The 22640-nt window shown below is 39.6% G+C and overlaps 2 protein-coding genes across 3 annotated transcripts; one reads left to right on the forward strand and one right to left on the reverse strand.

The window, feature by feature from the left end:
* The first annotated feature begins 1078 nt into the window (after window positions 1-1078).
* scyl3 (SCY1-like, kinase-like 3) lies at window positions 1079-7324 on the forward strand. Its single transcript, XM_032525688.1, has 15 exons — window positions 1079-1358; window positions 1497-1682; window positions 1990-2175; window positions 2397-2510; window positions 2662-2718; window positions 2813-2915; window positions 3093-3204; window positions 3294-3371; window positions 3579-3718; window positions 3859-4049; window positions 4317-4488; window positions 4735-4829; window positions 4895-4904; window positions 4998-5764; window positions 6782-7324. The coding sequence occupies exons 2-15, from the start codon at window positions 1518-1520 to the stop codon at window positions 6842-6844; spliced, it is 2253 nt and encodes a 750-aa protein (XP_032381579.1). The 5' UTR covers window positions 1079-1358; window positions 1497-1517; the 3' UTR covers window positions 6845-7324.
* A 194-nt stretch (window positions 7325-7518) lies between these two features.
* On the reverse strand, window positions 7519-21415 carry firrm (fignl1 interacting regulator of recombination and mitosis). Of its 2 annotated transcripts, none has more exons than XM_032525686.1 (25): window positions 21251-21415; window positions 20863-20990; window positions 20391-20430; window positions 20200-20288; window positions 19666-19770; window positions 19350-19490; window positions 18500-18662; window positions 18301-18385; window positions 18053-18191; window positions 17587-17676; window positions 17378-17442; window positions 17144-17292; window positions 15468-15597; window positions 14930-15116; window positions 12560-12642; window positions 12318-12369; window positions 11661-11750; window positions 10308-10493; window positions 9739-9858; window positions 9557-9652; window positions 9349-9459; window positions 8775-8879; window positions 8612-8692; window positions 8392-8529; window positions 7519-7851 (listed from the first exon to the last, which is right to left on the reverse strand). In XM_032525686.1, the coding sequence occupies exons 2-25, from the start codon at window positions 20956-20958 to the stop codon at window positions 7645-7647; spliced, it is 2748 nt and encodes a 915-aa protein (XP_032381577.1). In that variant the 5' UTR covers window positions 20959-20990; window positions 21251-21415; the 3' UTR covers window positions 7519-7644. The 2 variants fall into 2 exon arrangements, with proteins under 2 accessions (XP_032381577.1, XP_032381578.1); XM_032525687.1 differs by having other exon boundaries at window positions 20863-20997.
* Between the last annotated feature and the right edge of the window lie 1225 nt (window positions 21416-22640).

Below are 22640 nucleotides of genomic sequence, written 5' to 3' on the forward strand. Positions count from 1 at the left end.
ACATGCCCCTTTCAATTACAGATTCAGATACACAGAATAAGCAGCATGCATGTCATGACTGTTGGGTCTGTTGGTTTCCTATGACTCTCTAACACTTAATAGTAAATTGCCATTGCCATTATTTGCCATGTAAAAAAACACTTCTACCAAAAATGATTTATGAAGTTAGTGATGTTGGACTGCTACTATTTTGAACACAACAATATATATATATATATATATATATATATATATATATATATATATATATATATATATATATATATAATAATATATATGTGTGTGTGTGTTTTGACAAAGTGATCAAAAAGTATTGTAGTATGTTGACAAAATAGCTAGATAAATAGGTAAATTACTCTATTACAAGCAGCAAGTTGGAGATACAAACATGCAAACTCACACACAAACCAAAAAGACAAGAAATATGCTAGAAATATAAAAAAAAAGATGAAATACAATAAGATAGCAAAGATAACAAATACCAGAACTATGTGAAGAATATACGTAGATGAATGAACAAAAGTGATACAAAAAGTAATAGTAAAGAATGTTAAAAAAAACACACAGTTTGCATAGTAGCTATGTTGAAAAATATGTCAAAAAGGTAATAATTAAAAAAAAGTCATAGTATAGTGTGTGACCTTAAGTCACCACAGTTCACGACCCTGTGGTATAATTATCATCTGCAAGACCACGGACATTTTTAAGATCAATTTTAGATCGTTTTTATTTTCATTTTAGTCACATATTGTAGTCACACATTGTAGTCACCTTTCCGCGTGCACACCTGCGTTATCTCGCACCACCTTGGATGCAACCATTAGCTTTTGAAGCAGGGGTGTTGGTGGATTTGTATGATTTTAAAACTTAGAATTAAGCGGATTAATGTAGGCTAATATTTAATTCCTGAGTGATACGAGTGCTAATTTATAAAAATCTATTTTTCAAAACCTTAACGTTAGGCAAATTACCTGAACGTTTAGCAAATAAGCCTTAGCGACAGTGACTAATTTCTTACATGTTTTAGAGTAACACGGTCCCCTGCTCTGTGGTTCCGTCTTTTACCGGAAGACTCCGTGTTTACAGCGCAGCTTTCCCTCCCTCCACGTTAGCATCGTTGATTCGTCAAGAAGTGAATAGGAATTTATGCTGTTTACACTTTAATCCTTTTGTAAAATTACGTATTTAATTTTGAGCCACGCCGCGTTTAGCATGATTGTTTGGAAGCGGAAGGGCAACCGACAGGCATAGCAATGACTAGCTGGCTAACGTAGCTCCGAGGTTAGCCAGCTAATGTTAGATAACTAACACTAGCTAACTTCTCACACAGCAGCGGTACAGCAAGTACAGCCAAACAGGTATCAGTGTGTCAACTGTACTCTATAATACGTCTGTATGTTTGCGTGCTTAACGACTGACAACCTCGAATTGCCACATATTACGTTTGACTTACAAGTGTTAGTTATGTCCCTGTGTTTCGCTACATTGTCTCCCAGGTTACAGGAACAAGCGCGGCCATGGGTGCAGAGAGCAGCGCGTTGCGGAGCTTTACCCTGGAGGAGCCGCTTCTGACCCTGCCCTCCGGACTCACCATGTACTCGGCAATGCTCCAGGATGGAAAGCCTGCCTCCGTGTTTGTTCACAAGCGTGGCAATGAGGATAAAGTCAACAAAGCTGCCAAGGTAGTTATACCAAAGACTCATTCTGATATGATATCACACTGGCCGTTGCAGAAGCAAATGTATTTCTGCTCGCTCAGGAAACCTACCACCAAATTCGCTATCATCATGACATAACATTTCCATAAAACCAATATCACCAGATGATGTATTGCAGCCTTCCACTGTCAGCAATGTGTACATGAGCTTTTTCTCTGGCTTTGGCACTCATGCTGCATAATCAGTTCCTACTCATGGAGCATTCCATCAGCTGCGTGACATGTAGCCTACTTTTTTTGTGAAATAAAGAAATACTTTTGATTTCCTGCAGCACCTGAAGACCTTGAGGCACCCATGTCTGCTGCGTTTCCTGTCGTGCTCAGTGCAGGATGGCGACATCCACTTGGTGACAGAGCGTGTGCAGCCTCTGGAACTGCTGTTGGACAGTCTCTCCCCAGAGGAAATCTGCGCAGGCATCTATGACCTCCTGCAGGCACTTGTGTTTCTGCACGAGAGGGTGAGCAAAAAGAAGCAGGAAGGAGCCAATTTTCTTAATACATGTGGTTATGATGTGATGGGTAATGAATGAGAGAAAGGAAAAACAAGTTGGCCAGATGGTATCATTATGAAAAGTAACTACCGTGGTGCTGCTTCATGTTTTACAGTAGCTGTAGGTTAGTTTCTGTCTGTGTTAAACAGCTGTGCATGAATTCCTGACTTGTCTTCCTCAACCACCAGGGCAAATCAAGCCACAACAACATCTGCATTTCATCTGTATTTGTCGGTGAAGATGGTCATTGGAAACTGGGAGGGATGGAGACTGTCTGCAAGTTCTCCGAAGCAACGCCTGAGGTAAGAGATTGAATAATAGGTAGAATGTATCCAAGAGGCCGTCTGTGTGTGTCATTTATTTTGGTTCTTCCAAAAATTAAAAGTACCCTTGTCAGATATTTGTAAACAATCAGTTTTATGTTTTGATATTTCATTTTCTTCATATTCTCAGTTTCTTGCAAGCATTCAGAACGTGAGAGAGGCCAGCTGCGTTCCAACAGAAGAGCAGGTAAGTGAATTAAAGGTTGCAAAGGAAAAATGGGAGAACTTCTAAAAGTCTGCTTTTTTTGTTGACACGTTCTCATGAAACATGTTGTTGACAGGCTGAGGGCTTTAAAATGCTTCCGGATAAAAATGCTCACTCTCGGGACTCTTTCTCTTTTGGAATGATGGTAGAGACCCTCATCCCTCTCCTGAATGGCTACGGTGAGTAGAGTGATGGTTTTGTAATTGCCACAGAATCAGAAATACTTTGTTGATCCCCGATTTATTGACAGCCGTGTTTTACTAATGACCGGAACTTTGCATCTTGTCTAATGTTATCAGTACATCCAGGTACCTCCTCATCCTTGTTCATCCTTCTCTTTCCTCTGTTGTTTCCAGTGTCACAGGAGCTGTACGACAGTCTGCAGGAGACTTTGCAGACAGGCCTGCTCAACTCTGACCCCTTGTCTCGACCCCCTCTCAGCTCCTTGCTGACTCATGACTTTTTCAGGTAAGTGCGGTTGTGTTCGCTTCTGCTGTTACCAGTACTTACTGAAAAGGATTTGTTTTTAGAAACACTACATGTGTTTTTATTAATAGGAACGACTTTTTGGAAGTGAGGAATTTTCTGAAGAGTCTGACCATGAAGACGGAAGAAGAAAAGAATGAATTCTTTAAGTGAGAATATGGTCTTGATTTACAAATCTTTTAAAATATATATATAGACTTTGTTAGATATATTACTCTCAGATTTGTAGGTAGACAATTGGAAATTTCAAGTAGTGTTTGTCATACATTCCCATACTTAAATTATGTATAGTTTTTATATTTAATTGTAATTGCCCAAGGATCCCCTTAATATGCTCATTCTGTTTGTTTGTGTAGGTTTCTTCTCGACCGGGTCCAGAGTGTCCCTGAAGAGCTGATAGCTTCACGCCTTGTCCCCAAACTCCTCAACTCTCTTGTTTTTGCAGAACCCATGGCTGTGAAAAGCTTCTTGCCTCATCTTCTAAGGCCAAAGAAGGGTAGGATGGGATTTTTGTAGAACTCATACTGTTACTGCTAATAAAAACTCTGATTTAAAGAGAGAGAAGCCTTCTGCCAGACATGATTGTTGTGTGATAATCTACGTGCTGGTTGCTCACGCTTCTCTCTGTACGGACAGATTCCAGTGGCGGCAGCAACGATGAACATTGCCTGCTGTCTTTGTCCCTTTACCGTAAACATGTGATTCCTCAGCTTCTTAAGCACTTCAAGATCAACGAGGAACACATCCGGATCGTGTTGCTGGCTCACATCCACATCTACGCTGAGTACTTCTCCCACGATGAACTCAAAAACCAGATCCTACCTCAGGTGGAGTGCTGACACAAGAGCAGAATGTTTTAGCTCAATGATAAACACTGAGCTAAGTTTAAAGGAATAGTTTGACATTTTGGAACTATGCTTAGAGAGCAATATCCTGCTCATGTTTAAGCATTACTTATGTTGCTAGAGCCAGGAGAAGATTAGCTTAGCATAAAGACTGGAAGTGTGCGTGCGTGTGTGTGTGGTGTGAACCTAAATGTCCTTAGGCAATTCTCTTTGTTAGATAAGTTATTTATGTTGTATTCCTGGCTGCAGGTTTTGTTAGGAATGAGAGACACCAATGATTCCCTGGTTGCCATGACGCTGCAGAGTCTGGCTGTGTTGGTGCCCTTGTTGGGGGCTCAGGTGGTGGTTGGTGGAGAGAGGACCAAGGTCTTTAAACGCACCACACCCAACTTTACCAAGTCTACAGAGGTCACTCCTGAAAGTAAGCAACACTGACCTAATAACGCTGTTCTAGACAGTATACGCCTTCCAAAATATTGCATTGTAGTACAAGTAAAACCAGTTCAGGGAGAATCTGACTGACTACAGAGGAACCCTTGCTGCAGTATTGTGGATAAGCTGAAGGTATACAGTAGTAGAATGCTTGTCTGTTAGTTATTAAGTATCAGTTATCATCCCTATAATAAACATTTGGTCAACACTAATCTTACTTGCATCTGTTCTTTAGCTTCACCTGTCCATATAGTTGGAGGCTTCCACCCTCAGATGGCCCAGCCTTCAAAAGTCTTGAATATGTCCCCCAGACCGTCAGGGACTGAAGGCCTGGTCCTGGGTCACATAGGTAGCTTAGGAGGCGTAGGGTGAGACCAATAAGTTACTCTCTGCCACCAAAATCAGGTATGACCCCCCCACACTAATATTTTTAGTTTTATTTACAGTTTAACGTTGCTGCGTCTGAATCTCTGTCCGTTTCTGTATGACATGTTTCAGAGGTCAGTAGAAAGATGTCTCTACCTTTGAACGGCTTTCATCAGGACAGTGAGATGGAGCTACTGTCATCCAGCCCAGAGCAGCCTGACGGTCCAGTGGAGGACTGGCCTGACTGGAGCGACCCTGAAGAGAGCGAGAGCAGAGATGGACAGTCAGTCCAGATCCACATTCAGGCCTCAGAGAGAGAAGGTCCAGACAGCAGCAGACCGCCACTTTCACACCCGCCCTTGGAAGACGAGCCGTGGAACAACATTGAGGACACTGAACCTACCTCAGATCTCTCCCCTACAGCTCCTTTATCACACCCAGTTATTCTCACACCGCCCAGAGGCAACACTTTGAGGCCTGTAAAGCATGATCCGGAACCTCTGAGGCTGGGTGCCTCTGAACCCCTTAAGTTGACCTCAACACTGCGACCACCCACACAGAGCAAGACCACTTCCTGCGATGGCTGGGCTCAAGAAGAGAAAGACTCACACAACCCATTGAACACCAAGCCCAAACCTAGAGTGCCACAAAAGAATGGTGGGAGAGGAGGTCTTGGGGAGGAGTTCACCATTAAGGTGAAGAAAAAGGAAGCGCCGGACCCAGAGCTGGATTTGTTTGCAGACATGGTGCCGGACATCATACTGTCCTCTCCAACTCTGCTGCCACTGGACGAGGGCAGTGTGAGCGATGCTTCAGAAAACACTAAATATCTGCAGGTTGACTCATCCATCGATACTGTAACACTCACTGCCAAGTTCGCAGTTGACAACCTGACTGAGGTGAGTGAGTCTGGTGGTGTGTTGAGTTTTTGTGTCTTTCTTTTATTTCCTGGGATTTTGATTAAGGGGGAGGGGGGGGGGGTTAAGAGATGAAGTTTAGAGGCCAGGAGAGATTCCATAAGCCTCAGTGAGAGGTATGTTTTAAGCTGGGTTTTAAAGGTTATAATAGAGGAGGCAGAGTGAATGTCAAGGGGAAGCTTGTTCCAGAGCGATGGTGCACTGACACAGAAGGCTCTGTCACCAAATGTCCTGAGCCTGGAATTAGGGACAGTAAGCAGGTCCTTGTCAGAGGACCGCAGGGACCGTGACTGAGTGTATGGGTGGAGCAGATCTGTTAGGTACTGAGGTGCAGGTCCATGGAGAGATTTGTATGTCAGTAGGAGAATTTTATATTTAATCCGGGACTTAATTGGCAGCCAGTGGAGCTTCTTCAGGATGGGAGTGATGTGAAGACCAAGTTTTGTGTGGGTGAGCAACCTAGCCGCAGAGTTCTGGACATACTGAAGTCTGTCAATAGACTTGCTAGGCAGACCAAAAAGGAGACCGTTGCAGTAGTCAAGACGGGAGGTGATGAAGGAGTGGATGAGGGTCTCAGCTACAGAAGTGGAAAGCCACTTTCGGAGTCTGGAGATGTTCTTGAGATGGTAGAAGGCAGTTTTAGTAGTGTTTTTGATGTGCTGTTGGAAGGAAAGGGTGGAGTCCATGATGACACCCAGGTTGCGTACTTGAGGGGATACAGAGATAGAGCAGCCATCCACATCCAATCTACTAGTAAACACTATTTTTACAACAACCTAAATTTGTGTAACCAAGCAGTTTGAAATGTGTTATGTAAACTAAATAAAGACATTAGAAATACAAAAGCAGTGATGAATAAGCCAAAAGATGATGCTTGTAATGGGATGTTCAAGTTTTACTCATTGTTTAAAAATTGGCCTTTTCTGTCTTAATGATTGCAAAGGCAATGAGGCATTAAAGTTTGTTTAATTTTTTTTTCTTCTCTTTTTCCTCTCTAAGACTGAAACCGATGGCTGGGGAGATGGAGATGACCTGAACTGGGAAGAAGAGAATGTCTGGTGATGTTTCATCCGTCTGCTTCATCTGGAACAAAGACTTGACCACCTGAAAACTCAAATCCTCCTTTCAGAGACAGTCAGCTGGGGGTTACCTGCATGATGCAGTAAGATAATGATGGACAGACTTTATCTCTATTCTGTTGGTTCCCAGACATTATCCGTCTGTTCATTAAGGTACTGGAAGCTTATAGGATGGTGCTGAACTTGGACAAATGAAGCCATGTTTAATTGTTTGCCAACTGATAATAGTCACCTCGATATGAGTGAAAGTCATCTTGTTTTCATCTACTAACGTTTTTTTTTTAACGTGCCAATTTCACACTTGGCATGAAAATCAATAGATACTTTTTGGGCAAGACACAACTCAGTGTGTCAGGATTGATTTACAAAAGGCTTGCACTTTGAATGAATGTATGATAGAAATTACGTAATTTATGAGCTTTTGGTTGCTGGGGAAGTAAAGATTTTGCAGTGTCAAATATGACCCTGTTTTTATAAGATATTTGTTAGATTTATATTTATGACGTGATTGCAATTGTTCAGGACTACCAACAGGTAGACATAAACAAGCTGACAGAAAAAGCTTCTATTTTAGCCAATATCGATACTCAATACAGGAATTTCTTTAGGCTTACCTTTCATAAAATAGTGCTAAATTAAAACACAAACAATGATTTGTATTCAAACAAGTTTAATAAACAATATCAATCCAAACTTACCGGTTTAAAATTGAAGAGACTTTTCAGCAGCAAAGGGTATACAGGCCCAGACTGTGATTTATTAAGTTCACTATACATGAAGTCGCTAGGTTGAGTGTCTGGCTGTGCTGATGTGGGTTATGAGGGTCTGGAGCTCCTGTAGTCTGGATTCCAGCCACCGTGGCGGTGGTTCAGTACTGTTGGCTTTATCTTCGGTGAGAGCCTGAAGGGCTTTCAGAGCACTCTCAGCTGTGTGGATGTAGCGCCTGTACTCCTCTGGACTGGTCTCCTGCCGAGCTCTCTTTGGGCATGGCTGAGATGGAGGAAGAGTTACATCAACATGATTCAATTTTACACCAAACAAGGCAGAAATATTGCTTGTACAAATTAAATTTTGACTTGCTGAGCAGAAAATTATGTAATTTTACTAAAGTTCTTTCCTAAATAAATATACTGTGCTTGTGTTATTGCTAAGGAAAGAATGGGCTACTAGAAATATATCAAATGTTAGGATTGCAAACACTAAAATCTTACATATTGATACATTTATGAAAAAATATATCTAGGAAATGGAAGTTGGGGCTCCAACCAATAGGTAGGTGCACATTTAAACCTCACTGGAAGCCAAGGACTTTAATTACATATTATCCCCCTCTCTTTTCAAGTGTTTTTAGTCAACTATCAAAATATAAAAACATAAGGAAACCACCTAGCGGTAGATGTACACTAGGAGGTAGTGTTGTACTGGCCAGCTGCCACTCAAGGGTGGCCTTGACAGTGTAAATGTGGAACAACGGAATGCGTGGTCATGCATATCAATTACGTTTTAATTTAACTTAATGACACCACGAACCTCTGAATGGTCAGCAGCCGGTTTGTTCGAAGCCATTTCTTTGTTGTTCTCCAGCCTCTCATTGTGTTGCTCGATAACTGCTGACTCCAGCTTGAGCCGCTGTAGCCGTGACGCCACATCTTCCTTTCCGTTAACCGTCTACAACAAAGCACAGCCTTGTTTACATACATATGTTTTATTTCAAGTTGATCTTCGTCTCAATGTGTCGGCATCCCCTTACCTTGCTAAGATAGTTCACCACCTTCGTCTTGGTATCTTCCACACCCAAACTCAGGGATATTACCTCTTCATGGTTTGTAATCTTAAAAACCAAAAGAAATTATTGAGTTTGTGAAGAGGCATAAACTGTAAATAAGATTACAGCTATTGAGTTCTGGCCATACCTCTGCAAACTGAGAAAAGGCCTCCAGGGCGTGCTGATGTAGCAGCCAGGATCGGTCAGCCAACAGGACTCCAAACAGGTTACTCAGCCTCGGCAGAATTTGATTCTGTGGGATAAAAAAAAGTTGGTATGAAAGAGAAAATATAACAGAAATTACATTGCAGACTTCAGAATTTAGAAAATTCAAAAAATCGTATCAGTTTCAACTGATTACTAATTGTATTTATTCATATATACAATTTATTTAGTTTATGAAATGTCAAAAATGAGAAATGCATATATTGAATCAAGAAACCAAAGAGATGTTTCAAACTGTATTTCTTGACACAAACATATTTACGTAATGAACACATGAGAGAGGAAAGTGACTAAATTGGGAAAATACAAATGAATTTGGCAAATACAAACAGGAGGATCAACATTTTAATTTACCTCTTTAACCCCAATCAACCTCATTACGTATGGACTCACTCATAAGTCTTCCAGGGTCAAAGATATGTAGAGTGACTTACAATGACCAACTGAATAGGAGCGCAAAGAACTTAAAGGCATTTGCAATAATCTGGTCTCATTACCTGGCTGTCCGGGGGGACAAAGATCTTCCCTAAAGAGGCGAGGAACTGCAGAGCAGGCAGCAGCTGATCTGCACACTTGTGAGACACCACAGCATCCACACACAACAGAGCCTGGGTGGGACACACACAGGCAAACGCACATGCACGTCAAAGAAGTGTTCTCCATTCTTCATTTGTCCAATGTTAACTGTGATAACCAACCACATACCTGACAAATGACTTGAGGTTCGAGGTTTTTCACTAAAATGGTTGATATTGACAGGAGCAGCTGCAGAGTGCTCTGGAGCGCAGGGTGGGTCTGCACCTGGAGTACGACAGGTTACAGGGATAATAGTCATGCATTTGTACTACACTTGTGTGTGTGTGTGCATGTGTGTATTTAGATCTCACCTGGTCCGGACTCATTCGGAACCAGAGCTGTGTGATTATCCTTATCGCAGACAACACACACTGTTCCTCAGGAGATGACTGCACCCGGACCACCGCTAGGAGGGATAACAGCACCATGTTCTGGAGACAGGAGGGACTAAGTAAAATACAACATTTTGTATATAATTTTCGTTTCAAATTTCCCCACCCTGCTTCCTTGCATTGTTTTCTCGTCTTGATTTAATCAGTCTGGCAAGAATCTGACTGAATGCAGCAGGACAAAGGGACTGTGAAATACACTGCTACACCCTGAAGCAGAAGATTATTATTAAAGGTGGATGAAAGGACAGGTAATTTATGTGTCAACAATAAATGAAATCAAGAACATTCCACAGTGCATCCTTTTAAAACCAACAAGACTAGCAAATGATCAGACAACTTTTCACCTGCACGTGAACTTTTATGGTCCAAACCATTTCAAGATACCGAAGGCTAATTTCTCACCACGTCTAAATTTAACAGCTTTTGACAATTATGTTTTATATCCTTCATGGAGAATTAAATGAATTCTTATTTAACGGGGTCCTCACCACTTTGTCCACTTGTCCTAGTTTGTACCCTCCATTCTGCCAGTCGGTCAGAGCTTTTTGAGTAAGGCCAATGATGTCCACCTCTACGCGGTGGCGGGCATCATGTGAAAGAGCTCTGAGGAGGATGTGTCGCCACACTGGAAGGTTTTCCACCTCAGAGGGTGGGAAACGCACTACCAGCTCCATCTGGAAAATCAAATCAAATTAATGAGAAAAAAATCACCTGATATCAAAGTCATGGTCTTGTACAGGTGAATGTGTTTTTTATTGTATGGACACAATTATCAAGTGTCATCCAAAACCAGAAACTATGACTGGTAGATGACATATTAACATATTAGAGTAAAGCTGGGTAAATATCTGAGGGAATATCTTTTGGTAGAATGGTGTTCATCACTTCAGGAGAAGTTCCTGAGATTTGTAGAATTTTCACAAAGAAGCACTAAAGCTGTTCTCGTGACCCAGCACCTTGCTTGTTGTTTTGTCATGTCACCTATAGGTTTATAATATGTAACAAAAAATATCTGTATGTATATAAAATATACTTCTCTGTTTACATTTTTACAAACGCCTTTAAATGTTTAAAGGGGAACATCACCTAAATTAAAAGTTCCAGTATGTTATTTCCATTGCTGGGGAAAGTTCAATCTATATATGTGTGGTGCAGATCCATAGGCAATGAATATGTTTTTGTTTTTATACCAAATGAGCTTTATTCTATTGTAGTGCTCTAAGTTCTGGAACAATGTTCCCATATACTCAGAACATTCCCCTGGGGGCTCTGTGTCATCAATAACATCTTTCCCAAATCATAGTCTATGGCAAAGTTCCACTTTTTATACTTGACAACATCACAAATTTGAGTTTTAACATTCTAGTTTGTTGGATTTGGTGATGATTATTATTATTATATTATTTTTGGAGAGTTGTTCATGTTTGCTAATTTTTGGACTTTCTTAGCCCGTAGGAATAACATGTATTAATTTTGAAAAGGGGCATCGTTCTCTTATAAGGATATAACAAAAGAATGCAACCTTTTAAACCCCTTTATTCTAGAAGGATTTTGAAACAATGCAAACAGTACACAGAATGATATTCAAAGTAGAGACTTATTTTTTTTGTCAGTATTGTGTAACTGGTAGATTTAAGTCAAATACTTGCATTACAAAGTTCACACAATTTTCAATATTAAAGTCACTCTTCCAATGATTTCCCCATCTTTCATCTTTTATGGCCTTTCAGTGTTCAACTGTCAAATGGGATGGTAGTAAGCATGTACTTTGTTTTTGGGTGAATTTCAATAGAAAACGACAAAAACTCATTTTAATTTCAGTTAAACCGGGCGTTTCTAACCTGGTGGTTCGGCGTCATGAGGAAAACCATGCGTTTGAGTAGCAGGCCCAGGTGGACCGACTGGTAACACTCAGTGGTACAAGCTTTCACCTGGGGAAGAACAGCGAGAAGAAAAGAGGAAGTGAGGAACAGTGTGAAGGCTCAGGAGGAGTAAAATCAACAGGGCATCAGAGTAGAAGAAAGGTGAATTGAAGGAGGGGAGAAGTGTGGAAATGATTCGGATCCAGCCTAAACTGATGATGTAATGACGTAAAAGGTTATTAAAATGTGTCCCAGAGGTACAACAACAACACCAATTGTCACCTCTGTTGGGGTGCCACATAAAGCACAAAGGACCCCCTACTAATAACCCTACAGAGAGAGATTAAGTGATTTAAAGTTATTTTAGAAAGTGCTCAGGAAGAGGTCATTGACATGGAGAAACATCCATGACCGTGTAGTGACAAGATGGTGAGAGCAAAGATTTCCAACGGTGGGATGAGAACCTGTAATTTATGTCTGAAAAATATAGTAAGTCTACAATATGAACGTCTACTGAGCATCTTTATAATTCATGTCTACAAAATGGGTTGTAAAGTGCTACTGGCTGTTAACTTTCAAGGCCACAAAATGTATTTTCTCTAAACTGTATTATGTATTTTCTTAGTCTCTACCCACCAGCTGAGCAACGAGGAAGACATGATGTAGACAGAGTTCTGCTGTCCCATACCTGTAAGCAGAGAAGATAAAATCAGCAGTGGATTCAATATAATGTAGACATTGTATTGGTAACAATTGTTTAAAACACTTTGGTGAAACAGGGGCTGAAAAGGGGCCTGAAATGCTGGGAAACTGAGGCATACCCTGATCAAAATACATCTGCACAATGTACACGTTTTCTAATGATAACACACTCTTACCGTGCTGCAAAGCACCACACATCTGTTGCCAGCAGAGCTGTCGGAGTATCAGCCTGCAGCACAGTATCAACCAAACAACGCTCCTGGCAACAGATAAAGAAGAGGGGAAGTCAGAGAGACAGGAAAGGAGGTGGGGGTAAATGGAAGAAAACACAGGAGACATACCACGAAATTAAATGGAAAAGGAGAAATGAAAATGAAAGAACTTGAATGCCCTGAATGACAGGAAATCTGGCATCCCAACCGACAGCCAGAGTGGGATTAGATTTCCAAAATAAACAAATTACTTTAAACTAGAATCCAACAATTACTTCATTTTTTGCAGATGTCTAGTTCATTGTTTGAGACTAACAAAAGGAACTTAAAAGGACATAAAGGTCAATATTAGTTTTTAACATGATCACATTTTGGCTGGTTTTATGCTTGAATAATAAATGTGTTCTAATCAAAGTTGACAGTAACAGTAAATACAAACATATTAAAGTTGAATTCCATCAAATAATGATACAATGCAGCCTAGAAATGTTAATGCCCATTTGCCAGTATATGGAAATACAGTGTCAGTGATAAACCAATATTGGCCAATCTGCCTGCACGATTAATCAGTAAAAAAAATAAAAAAATAAAATCGCAATCTCGAATCACCCTCTTCACAATTTAATTCTTAAATAAATTTGAATATTTATGACTTTGGTTTAACGAGCCAACTGCAACACAAATGCTATTACTTTCTTCCGTGGGTTTTAAACACAGGCTGTATAAAATAGGTTTTAAAGTGCTCCCAAGCGCAATGCTCTCCCTTCTCTTCGTTGGAGCCTCTGTTTACAGGCTTGTGGTGATGCGCAACGTGCTATTGGTGCCAAGAAAAATCTATGTTTGGTTAAAATTATCGAGTAAATGTCCTTACGTTTCATCTTTGTCAATGCCTTTCATAGAGCACTAAGGTATATCTTTCCGACTGTGACATTTCCCATAGACGTGGATAGTTTCCGACTGGGAACCCCTGGAATTCCGACATTCCATGTACAATGTACACAACATAGTCCGTGCCCCTCGCCTGGCCTCATGGCGGTACCATAGACTAATATTAACGGTCTATGGGCAGTACTGAAAGTTGGAAAAAAGTGGCAGAGTCCTATTAGATTATGACTGTGTCAGATAAAAGCAAGTGCCTTGCAGTGTAAGGTGGTAAAATATGTGGAAAGTTCATTACAGGGAAACCTCCCACGAATTTGAAAGTAACCTACAGAGGAGAAACAAACACAAGGAGGCTAACCTAGTTTACCTTAACAAGGTAAAAGAGCACGCCAAGCCCACTTTCCCCGAATAAAAACTAAACTAAAACTAAGCATTTTCAAAAACAAAAAACTAAGCTAAAATAGCAAACCCACTTTTAAAACTAATTGAACTGAATTTGAAAACAAAAAGTCAAAAAAAATAATGAAACAGTGTGAAGGCTCAAGAGTAGAAAAATCCAAAACTATAATAACCTTGGTTTGGTACTGCCAATTTGTTTTGTTTTGTCATGGTCAAAAAAGTCATGATATCAATTCTAAGCAAAAAAAATTGTGATTCATATTTTTTCCCCAAATCATATAGTCCTATTAGCCAAAAATGCCTTGGCTTTCCACATATTGGTAGGGCTCTAACTTAAACATCTATGACCAAGAAAACATCACTTATCATTAGTAAAATACTGTCACTTAGATAATGTCAAACTCATGGCAAGCACCCATGTACAGATTGGTTTGAGGTCAGGTCACGTCCATGAGGGACTCAGGACAAATGGATTTAAGACAAATGTTGGCAAGATTGATCGTAACCCTGTTGTGAGGTCAACCCCCATTGTTGCCAACTCCACACCCACAACTAAACAAACCCTGTTCATATGAAAACATTCTTGATTATTTGCAAGATGGCTTGCCAATGGGGTTCCTCTGGCCAATTACATGTCAGTGGATTCTGCCAAATACGTGTGTGTTGCGTGACTATTACTACTTTATAAAGAAAGATGCACAAGATTCTCTCCAGAGGTTTGAGGATAAAAGCCAATGGAAGGACATAAGAGGCCTGAAGATAAAAAGTGAAAAAATGTCTGGTTTCACATTTAGTTTAGGTTTGCTTTCTCTTTCTCTTCTCAACTCCCATTCTGTCTTGTCAAACTTAATTTGCATCCCTATTTTCTACCACTTAAAAATTGGGCAACTGCTTGGTTGTTGTGTCCAGTGTGGAGGGAAATGGGTAGAGACTATGCCTGAACTAAAACATACACAATGGAACATAATCAACATTATCAGCAAAACAGTGTCAAATCTCTTCTACTGATGCTGCTTCTGATACAGTGTATGTGGTTACGTGTGTAGACCTCACCAGCACGTGGAAGTACACCGGGGGGAGTGCAGCCACACTGGCACAGAGTTGCACACAGATGTGGTTGTGTAGAGTGACCTGGACCTGGGCCTGACCCTTCATCATCACCCCTGGCAACAGCACAGGTACCTGACGCTCAGTGTAGCATCGCTTGAAACTAGTGAACATGGCCTGATAGAGAGGAAGCCTGGAGACAGAACAGAGGGGGGGGTGGACATACTCTTCATGTCTCATTTAGATACATGCATATTCAATATTTAACTCTACATGTCCTTAAAGTCCTAAATCACTACTATCTAAGATGCTTCTTTTCAAAGCTATAGTGTCCTTGGGTTCTGTTACTGGTAAATAGAATACCAATATTATTATTATGCATACAAAGCAAAGGTTGAATGATTATAATTATTCTTAAATATTTTCCCACACTCATAACATTAACCAATATCATGCCAGCCAGTTTTAGAGTTAACTGCTATTCTTTGAAGCCAAATTTCAACAATAAAATTCGGTTGATGACATCAAACTCCCTGTTCATTACCTGGGTGTTTCCTCTGAGAACTTGCTGCCAGTGTGCCAAAGCTGCAGCACCTCCTCTGGTTGGGAGGGGAGCTGACCCAGGACACTCACCAGCAAAAGACTCTGAGGAAGCTCATGCTCAGGAGTCAAACCTGAAGACAAACAAGGCAATGGAGTGTTGGATTGTATGTTGCATGTTTTGTGGCACAAGTCAACTGCAAGAAACATGATGACAACCTTCCTTTTAAAAGGTTAACTACTGTTTGTTTTTTTCAACCTGGACCCTATTTTCCTATGTTTTTGTGTGTAAGTGATAGAAACAAAAATCTTTGAAATTGGTCCAGTATTTAGCCTGAGCGCTGTAACTGGCAACCACAGACCTGGCTGCGATGTAACTCTATTAAGCAAATGTGCATCGTCAATTTGGTCCACTAAAAGTACTTTACTTGCCACTGAAAGGCTTAGGTTATTATTATAAGTGTCTGACATTATGAAATGGATCCCTACAGAGATAGGCCTTTTTAAAACCTATTTAAGACCTTTTTGTTTAATCAGAAACAGCTATAGGTTGCTAGTTAAATCAGACTCCCCTTAAAAAACAAAACAAAAAAAGTAGTTTTAGCATGTACAGAGCCTACATATTTTCATGTGTAAATCGGTAAATTATGTGTTCATTTCAACCAAAACTAGAGTTGTGATGGTTGGAAAATTGGACCCAAAACAGCTTTTCATAGTTTTATTGTTTCGGTCAACTTTGAATGAAGGTTTGGTTTGGTGGCTTTAGCAAATGCAATTTCAATTTCAGTGTAGATGAAGAATTAGACAGAAACAACAAAACAGAAGAAATCATGAATGCATATGATACTATCTCAAAAACTTGAAAAGACATACCGAAATCACTGCTGCTATAAAGTACTATTTGGCTAAAGATATGTTGCCGGTCCAGACAGTGCATAAAAAAGTCTTCAAGAAGCTTCTGAATGAACTTGACAAGCAGTACCAAATCCTATCCCGCAGATTTCTCCCAGGTAGCTATCCCGCAACTTTATAAAAGGCGTTGCAGGCAGAGTTTGGAGCGGGATAGATTGAAAATTTTCATTCACGACCGACCTGAAGTCCATCCGCACTACGGATTTGTGCACTGTGCACAATATTGTTATGAATCTATGAATATTGTTACGATGCGTTTTCCCGAAACTTTTGTAATTTTACATGTTTGAAAATATCAGACTTAATATTGATATTGTAATATTCATAATCAATATCGTAATATCACATTTTGTCAATATTGTGCAACACTATCACATACGATAAAAAAAGAAAAGAATTTCGCATGGTTGTGAAACACCTCCAGCAACAATTTAGAAAATAAAACAAAAAACAGGTAGAATAGTCTTAACTAACATTGCCCTATTTGTTAAGTTTGCAAAATTGAGAGTATTTTCTTTAAAGCTACAATTTGATTTATGTCCACTGCCACAAGACAGACTACTATTGTTTTCAGTGACAATTACAATTAACATGTAATACAATATTTATTGTATAACACTGCCAAAATAGTGCACATTACTAGTACATATACTTTATGGCATTAGAATGACGAACTGGTACCCACTCATCACAGAAAAGTACATAAAACAATGTCTCCATTGCAAAGGGAAACAGAATCTGGGAAAAGAGAACAAGCTTTAAACTTACGCAGGTCCTGCTGGAGGACAACTTCGGCGAAGGGCCTTAAAGGCAACAGCTGGAGCACGAGGGCATCCATGGGAACCCTTGCTGCTGCATTCAGCTCCTCGGATATAGCTGAGGGCAGTGTTGGAGCACACAAACTGGGAGGTAACTTACTGAAAGACAAGAATGTACAGTAAAAGAATTGTCAAGTAAAAGGTTAAAACGTAGTTTGAATCTGCTACTTAAAACCACACATACCTGATGATCTGGAGGTAGAGTTGATGAAAGCAGTAACAATATTTTGACAGAAAAAATTTAAATTCCTGTAGAAAACATAAGGAATGGTGGTATGCAAGATCAGCAGTTTTGTCTTATGAAGAGAGAATGAAATATGTAACAGACATGTGTTGATGGTGCATTGTTTTATAAAGTCAAAAGGAGGTCAAGAACATCCTAATTTTTAGTACCTTTATGTAATGAACCAAAGTGTTGGCAAAAAATCTACACATCTTTGCAGTTTTCTGGAACAGCTTGTATTCCGGGCTTTGTGTTGCCTCCTTTAAAAAGGACAAAAGAGCATCAATGCAAAAAGGTGACAAAGATTATATCTTGAATAAACCCAAATGTCACTTTTTTTTGGAACGAACACAGAAATATCCACCATTGTGATGAATCTAGCTCAAATGGGTACTTGGTCCACCACATTCAAATTTTTTTATATTGAGCTTACACTAATTCTCAAGTGAAAAAAAATTGTCAAAGACAAATAAGTTAATACTGTTAAAACTCCAACACAAAATGTTTTCAAATTTTAGAAGAAAACAAAACTTATAATAGTCAGTTCATGCATCTGTAACTGTAAAAAGCTGTTAAAAAACTATAATCTTTTTTTTTTAAATCCTTTTTTTCTACTACCAATCAGAACTTCCCTACCTGCAGACCAGCATGTTTAATCTGTTCACCCAGCTCCACACAGTTGTGAAAGGAGGCCAACAGGTTGTCACACAGCCTGTTGCTGATGTCACCGTGATGTAGATGTTCCTCCACCAATGACTGGTATTTCAGACTCTGTCTGAACATAAGTAACCAAAATTAACTATTAAATCCATCCAACTCTTATACCAAAGTGATACATGTAGTAACACAATATAGGAGTCAACATGAGTGTCTGCTGTACTGACTTGATGAGGAATTTCCATGTGTTTGCATGCAGTGCTATGTCCAAGTTGGAGATAATAGAGCAGATATCCAGCAGGTTGTGAATCACTGAGAAAGATTTAAAAAAAGAAATTGCATTGAATATATACAGGTACAACTGTAGGGCTTAATAACAAAAGGGTAGTGGCAGTGGAAAGCTGACAGATGCGCGCACACACACACCTGTTACAATGTCAGAGACCTCTTCCTCTGAAGCACTGCTGTCCAGGGAGATCCTGTCGAGCAGCTCCAACAAACCCTTCTGCAGGGAGTAGGCCTCTTTGAAGAGTCCCTGCAGCAGGTCGGCCACCAGCGACAGACGGCCACAGTAAACCACCTCACTCTCCTTAAGACAACATGCAGTTATGCTTAAACTCACTGTTTTCATTTTTATAGATTTTCATACAAACAAAATAAATAGATAAATTCATAAGAAGATTGCTTTAAAGACATTTGGGGCTGAATTTTATGTTCCCCTGCCTCCCTAAGTGGTTGTGTTTCCTGCAACATAAAGAGCAGTTAGAGAGGTCCTCTTGAGCTGTTTACACCTCAGATAATAATTATGCCTGGTAATAAAAGATTGCAATAACAAGAAAGAGCAAAATGAAGAGGAAGAACAAATGAGCTGCTAAGTCCCTCTAGGTATGTTTGTGCTTCAAGAGGTATTTTTTTCTTTTTTTCTTCTCAGTGTCACCTGAACCTTGTAATTACTAATACATGTTTAAAATCCAATTTTAACCCTTTCAAAAAAGTCAAAATAAACACAGTTTGTGGCAACCTACAGGTTGGAAACGGAATTGTTCTTATGTCTCATTTGAACAAGTTAATGAAGCACTGAAATGATTTTGGAAACAATATTTTAAGGTACAATAAAATCGTTGGTGTTGGATCAATCAATATTGAAATCAATCAATATCAATAAATAAGGTCTCTGTTGTGTGTGAAAAATCGTGATACGAACAGAATCCTGGGTTTGGTGTATTGTTAAAGCCCTAGTTAAAATGTCAGCCAGCGGTGAACTAAACACACCAACCTTGCAGTGCTTAAAGGTTTCCCTCAGGACTTTCAGGATACAAGTTGGCAACGAGCGGATAGCATCCAAGTCAGGGGCTTCCTCAAATGTTCCAATGTGACGCACACAAGTGGATAGTGCATCAATAATCTGCACCATTGCCTGAAACAGACGCGAGGATCTTATTAAAATATTGGTAAGGATTGAAGTGACAACTACGTTTTTCAGAAAATATATATCATACACATCCCCAACTTGCAAGGCACTAATTTGTACCATTTTGAAATGAACAGCATTTACATGTAATAAGTCAAAAAGTCAGCAATTAAAATAGTACCTGCAGAATGTTCCTTAGTAAGGAACACAGTTCAGTGTTTTGACTGGACAGCCCTCCCACTTGGTCCAAGATTTCTTTCATCATACTGTCAAACATCGTCACTGCCTGCAGCCATTTGTGACACATAAGGACAGAAACAGTCACACAGACAAATCAATACACTTTTAAGGGAAGATGAATATGTACCAGTTATTCACAAGATAACTATAGTTCTAATCCTCACAATCACAACAAATCTTTCATAAGGCATCAATTTAGTGTGACTAATTCTGCAGAAAAAAATAAGTCTGAAATAGTTAATAATAACTTAAAAAATGTCATCCTCTTCAGACATTGGAAATTACTTGAGATGTAAAATGTTATATTAGCTGATTAAATAACTACATATTATGCTGTTCTTTAAGTTTAGATAAAATATAATTTAAGGCTGTTTCCCATGACCTCCATACACTCGGTGCTATTTAACAAATGCTTGGCTAGAAACGGTATTCACATAATAGGTCCTAGACAATATGCAGTCATCATGGTGTTTACCTTCGGTAAGATCTTGGAAAAGCACTCATCTTCTAGTTCAGACAAGCCAATATGAGGGAGGAACATGTCCGTAATGATCTTCAGTATACCTGCATGGATGTTGTTTTTGAGACAGTTCATAATTAGATCACAAAAAGTGCTCAAGGCACAAAGTAAGCAGTTTGTAATTACAAATTGTGCAACAAACTTACGTATATGATCATCCCAACTCTCAGAGTTATCATGCAAAGAGTGCAAAATAGTCAAGGAAAACAACAGCATTACAGCAAATTAATTTCCAATGTATAAACCTGACAAATACATCATGATTGCAATAGTGAGAAAAAAAGGTAGATGAGCATTAGCAAAACGCAAAAATTGTGCCCAGCTTCGCTCAGAAAATACCAAACCAAATGTTAACCAAACATTATCATATGGGGAGGGCTTTTTCCCATTATAATTCATAAGGAACACTATCTCCAACTTATTAAAAAGGTAAATTCAATCGGAAACTATATGCCTAATCACAAATATTGTATTTAACATTATGCTGTTCCAGTCGTTTGTGCATTTCAAAACTTAACACGACCGGGATATCACTGAACTCTTCTTATAGAAAGCACTCGTATGATGCCATGAATCATGAAATTGAAATAATAAACTGAGTTACGTTTAAAAGGATATAGTGAGTTTTGGCAGGACAGTCTTGAGCTTCTGGCGACAGGTTTCCTGACTCCATTGCACCACCTCGTCCAGGAAAGAGGTGTTGGTCTGGGACATGATGACAGCAGTGACCAGGGGAGCCAGGACATCTGACAACTAAACAAAGTGTAAGAACAATGTCACCGAGTTAGTCACTGTAAGTGACTTCATTTAGCACAATACGTTTATCAGTATTTTCGTTCCAAAGTTGTTTTTAGACTAGTTCTGTAGTGGTTTGGACTAGAGACATCTGAGGCCAACGTTAGCTTGTGTGTTTTCTGCGGTATGTTTTGCTAAAGGTAACATTTAACGTTAGCCTGGTAACGTTAGCTAGTGTTAATTTTGATAGGTAGATATATCTTTTTCTTACCAGAAATGAGACTGTATGTTCTGTTCAGAAGCGTACAGTCACACCTTGCTACGCGTTTGTTTCTTACAACGGCACCACTGTATCTTCGTCAACGACTATAATGTAACTAGTAGGCAGAGAGCAGCCAAAAAGTTGATTGTGGGACAGAAACAGCGCGCGCCGACGTTTGAATCGGATGTGACGTAGTAAGCAAAGCTACTCATCCGCCCTCACTTTGATTGGTTGAAATTACGCAATGACTGCGCAGCGCTTCAAATAACAACCATCACTATTAGGCTGTGAAATATATATAAAAAATAAAAACATATTCTGTATTACTGTAAGTGAAGTCTCAAATGCATACTAATATTGTATTGTATACAGTGATGTAGGCTGAATCCCATTCCTTCCCCTTACCCCTACCCCTTGGCCCTTACCCCTACCCCTTGGCCCTTGAAACCAAGGGGTAGGGGTAAGGGGTGAAAACATACCCCTATGAATTGGGACACCACTTGGTGACATCACCATACAGTATTGATCACAAACCTCCAAGATGCCGTCTAGGTCTGTTGATTGTGTGGGTTTGGACAACAGTGTTATATATTTTATAGTTATTTTAGGTTCACTTTGGTAGTGCAGAGTACTTATCTGTGTAGTACTTAGGTCTGTTTGCAATACAAATGTGTATACACATGCATCATGTGTACATATACATACATATACACCCTGTATACATGGTGTGTGTATATCTGTTTCAGTTATCACCGTTTTGAATGTCATTGATGTTCACAAAAACATTTTGTTGACAAAAATCTGTCTTTATTGGTGATAAATTGAACATAACAGGCAAAAACGTTACATAAAATAATGTTACAGAACCATTGTCAACTATTAGAACCATAACTAACATGTCGCACACAATAAAAGGCTTCAAATGTGTAAAACTAAAAAAATACACACAAGACCACAAACAAACTACACACACACTACACTGTTGTAGCTACAGCTGCTCTGATATTCCAGACCAGTCTGGAGCCTTTTGGCCAGTAACCCCCCCTCACATATCATCAGTGTCCCATATCAAAACCAACAACAATATAACAAGTGCATGAACAATGAACAGGAATTAATTAAATATTATTACAATAATAGTAGGCTACCAATGCAATAATGAATGGGTACAACATGAACATATGAATTAGGAAACGTCTGCTCGTTTGCAGCCCCAACCTGGATCAGCTGCTGTGTGTTGGGGCGACATCCTGCCCTTCTAGATTCTTTCAGGAAGAAGGGTTCAAGTCCGTAGGTTGGATGAAAGAACGTTTAATACCATGGAATATTCCAGAGACAAGGTTAAAGAGAATATGCATCCATAGCTCTCCCTAAGTTTGTCTAACTCTTTTCCCTTTCT

This window comes from Etheostoma spectabile, chromosome 9 (assembly GCF_008692095.1).
Source record: "Etheostoma spectabile isolate EspeVRDwgs_2016 chromosome 9, UIUC_Espe_1.0, whole genome shotgun sequence".
In the NCBI taxonomy this organism is placed as follows: Eukaryota; Metazoa; Chordata; class Actinopteri; order Perciformes; family Percidae; genus Etheostoma; species Etheostoma spectabile.

Coding starts and splice junctions, on each gene's coding strand:
- scyl3 (XM_032525688.1), top strand. CDS start 1,518: ATGGGTGCAGAGAGCAGCGCGTTGCGGAGCTTTACCCTGGAGGAGCCG. Junction 3,205..3,293: donor CTGACTCATGACTTTTTCAG/GTAAGTGCGGTT, acceptor TTTTATTAATAG/GAACGACTTTTTGGAAGTGA. Junction 3,719..3,858: donor TCTTCTAAGGCCAAAGAAGG/GTAGGATGGGAT, acceptor CTGTACGGACAG/ATTCCAGTGGCGGCAGCAAC.
- firrm (XM_032525686.1), bottom strand. CDS start 20,958: ATGTCCCAGACCAACACCTCTTTCCTGGACGAGGTGGTGCAATGGAGT. Junction 19,491..19,665: donor TACTAAGGAACATTCTGCAG/GTACTATTTTAA, acceptor CGTCTGTTTCAG/GCAATGGTGCAGATTATTGA. Junction 9,653..9,738: donor TCCGAATGAGTCCGGACCAG/GTGAGATCTAAA, acceptor GTCGTACTCCAG/GTGCAGACCCACCCTGCGCT.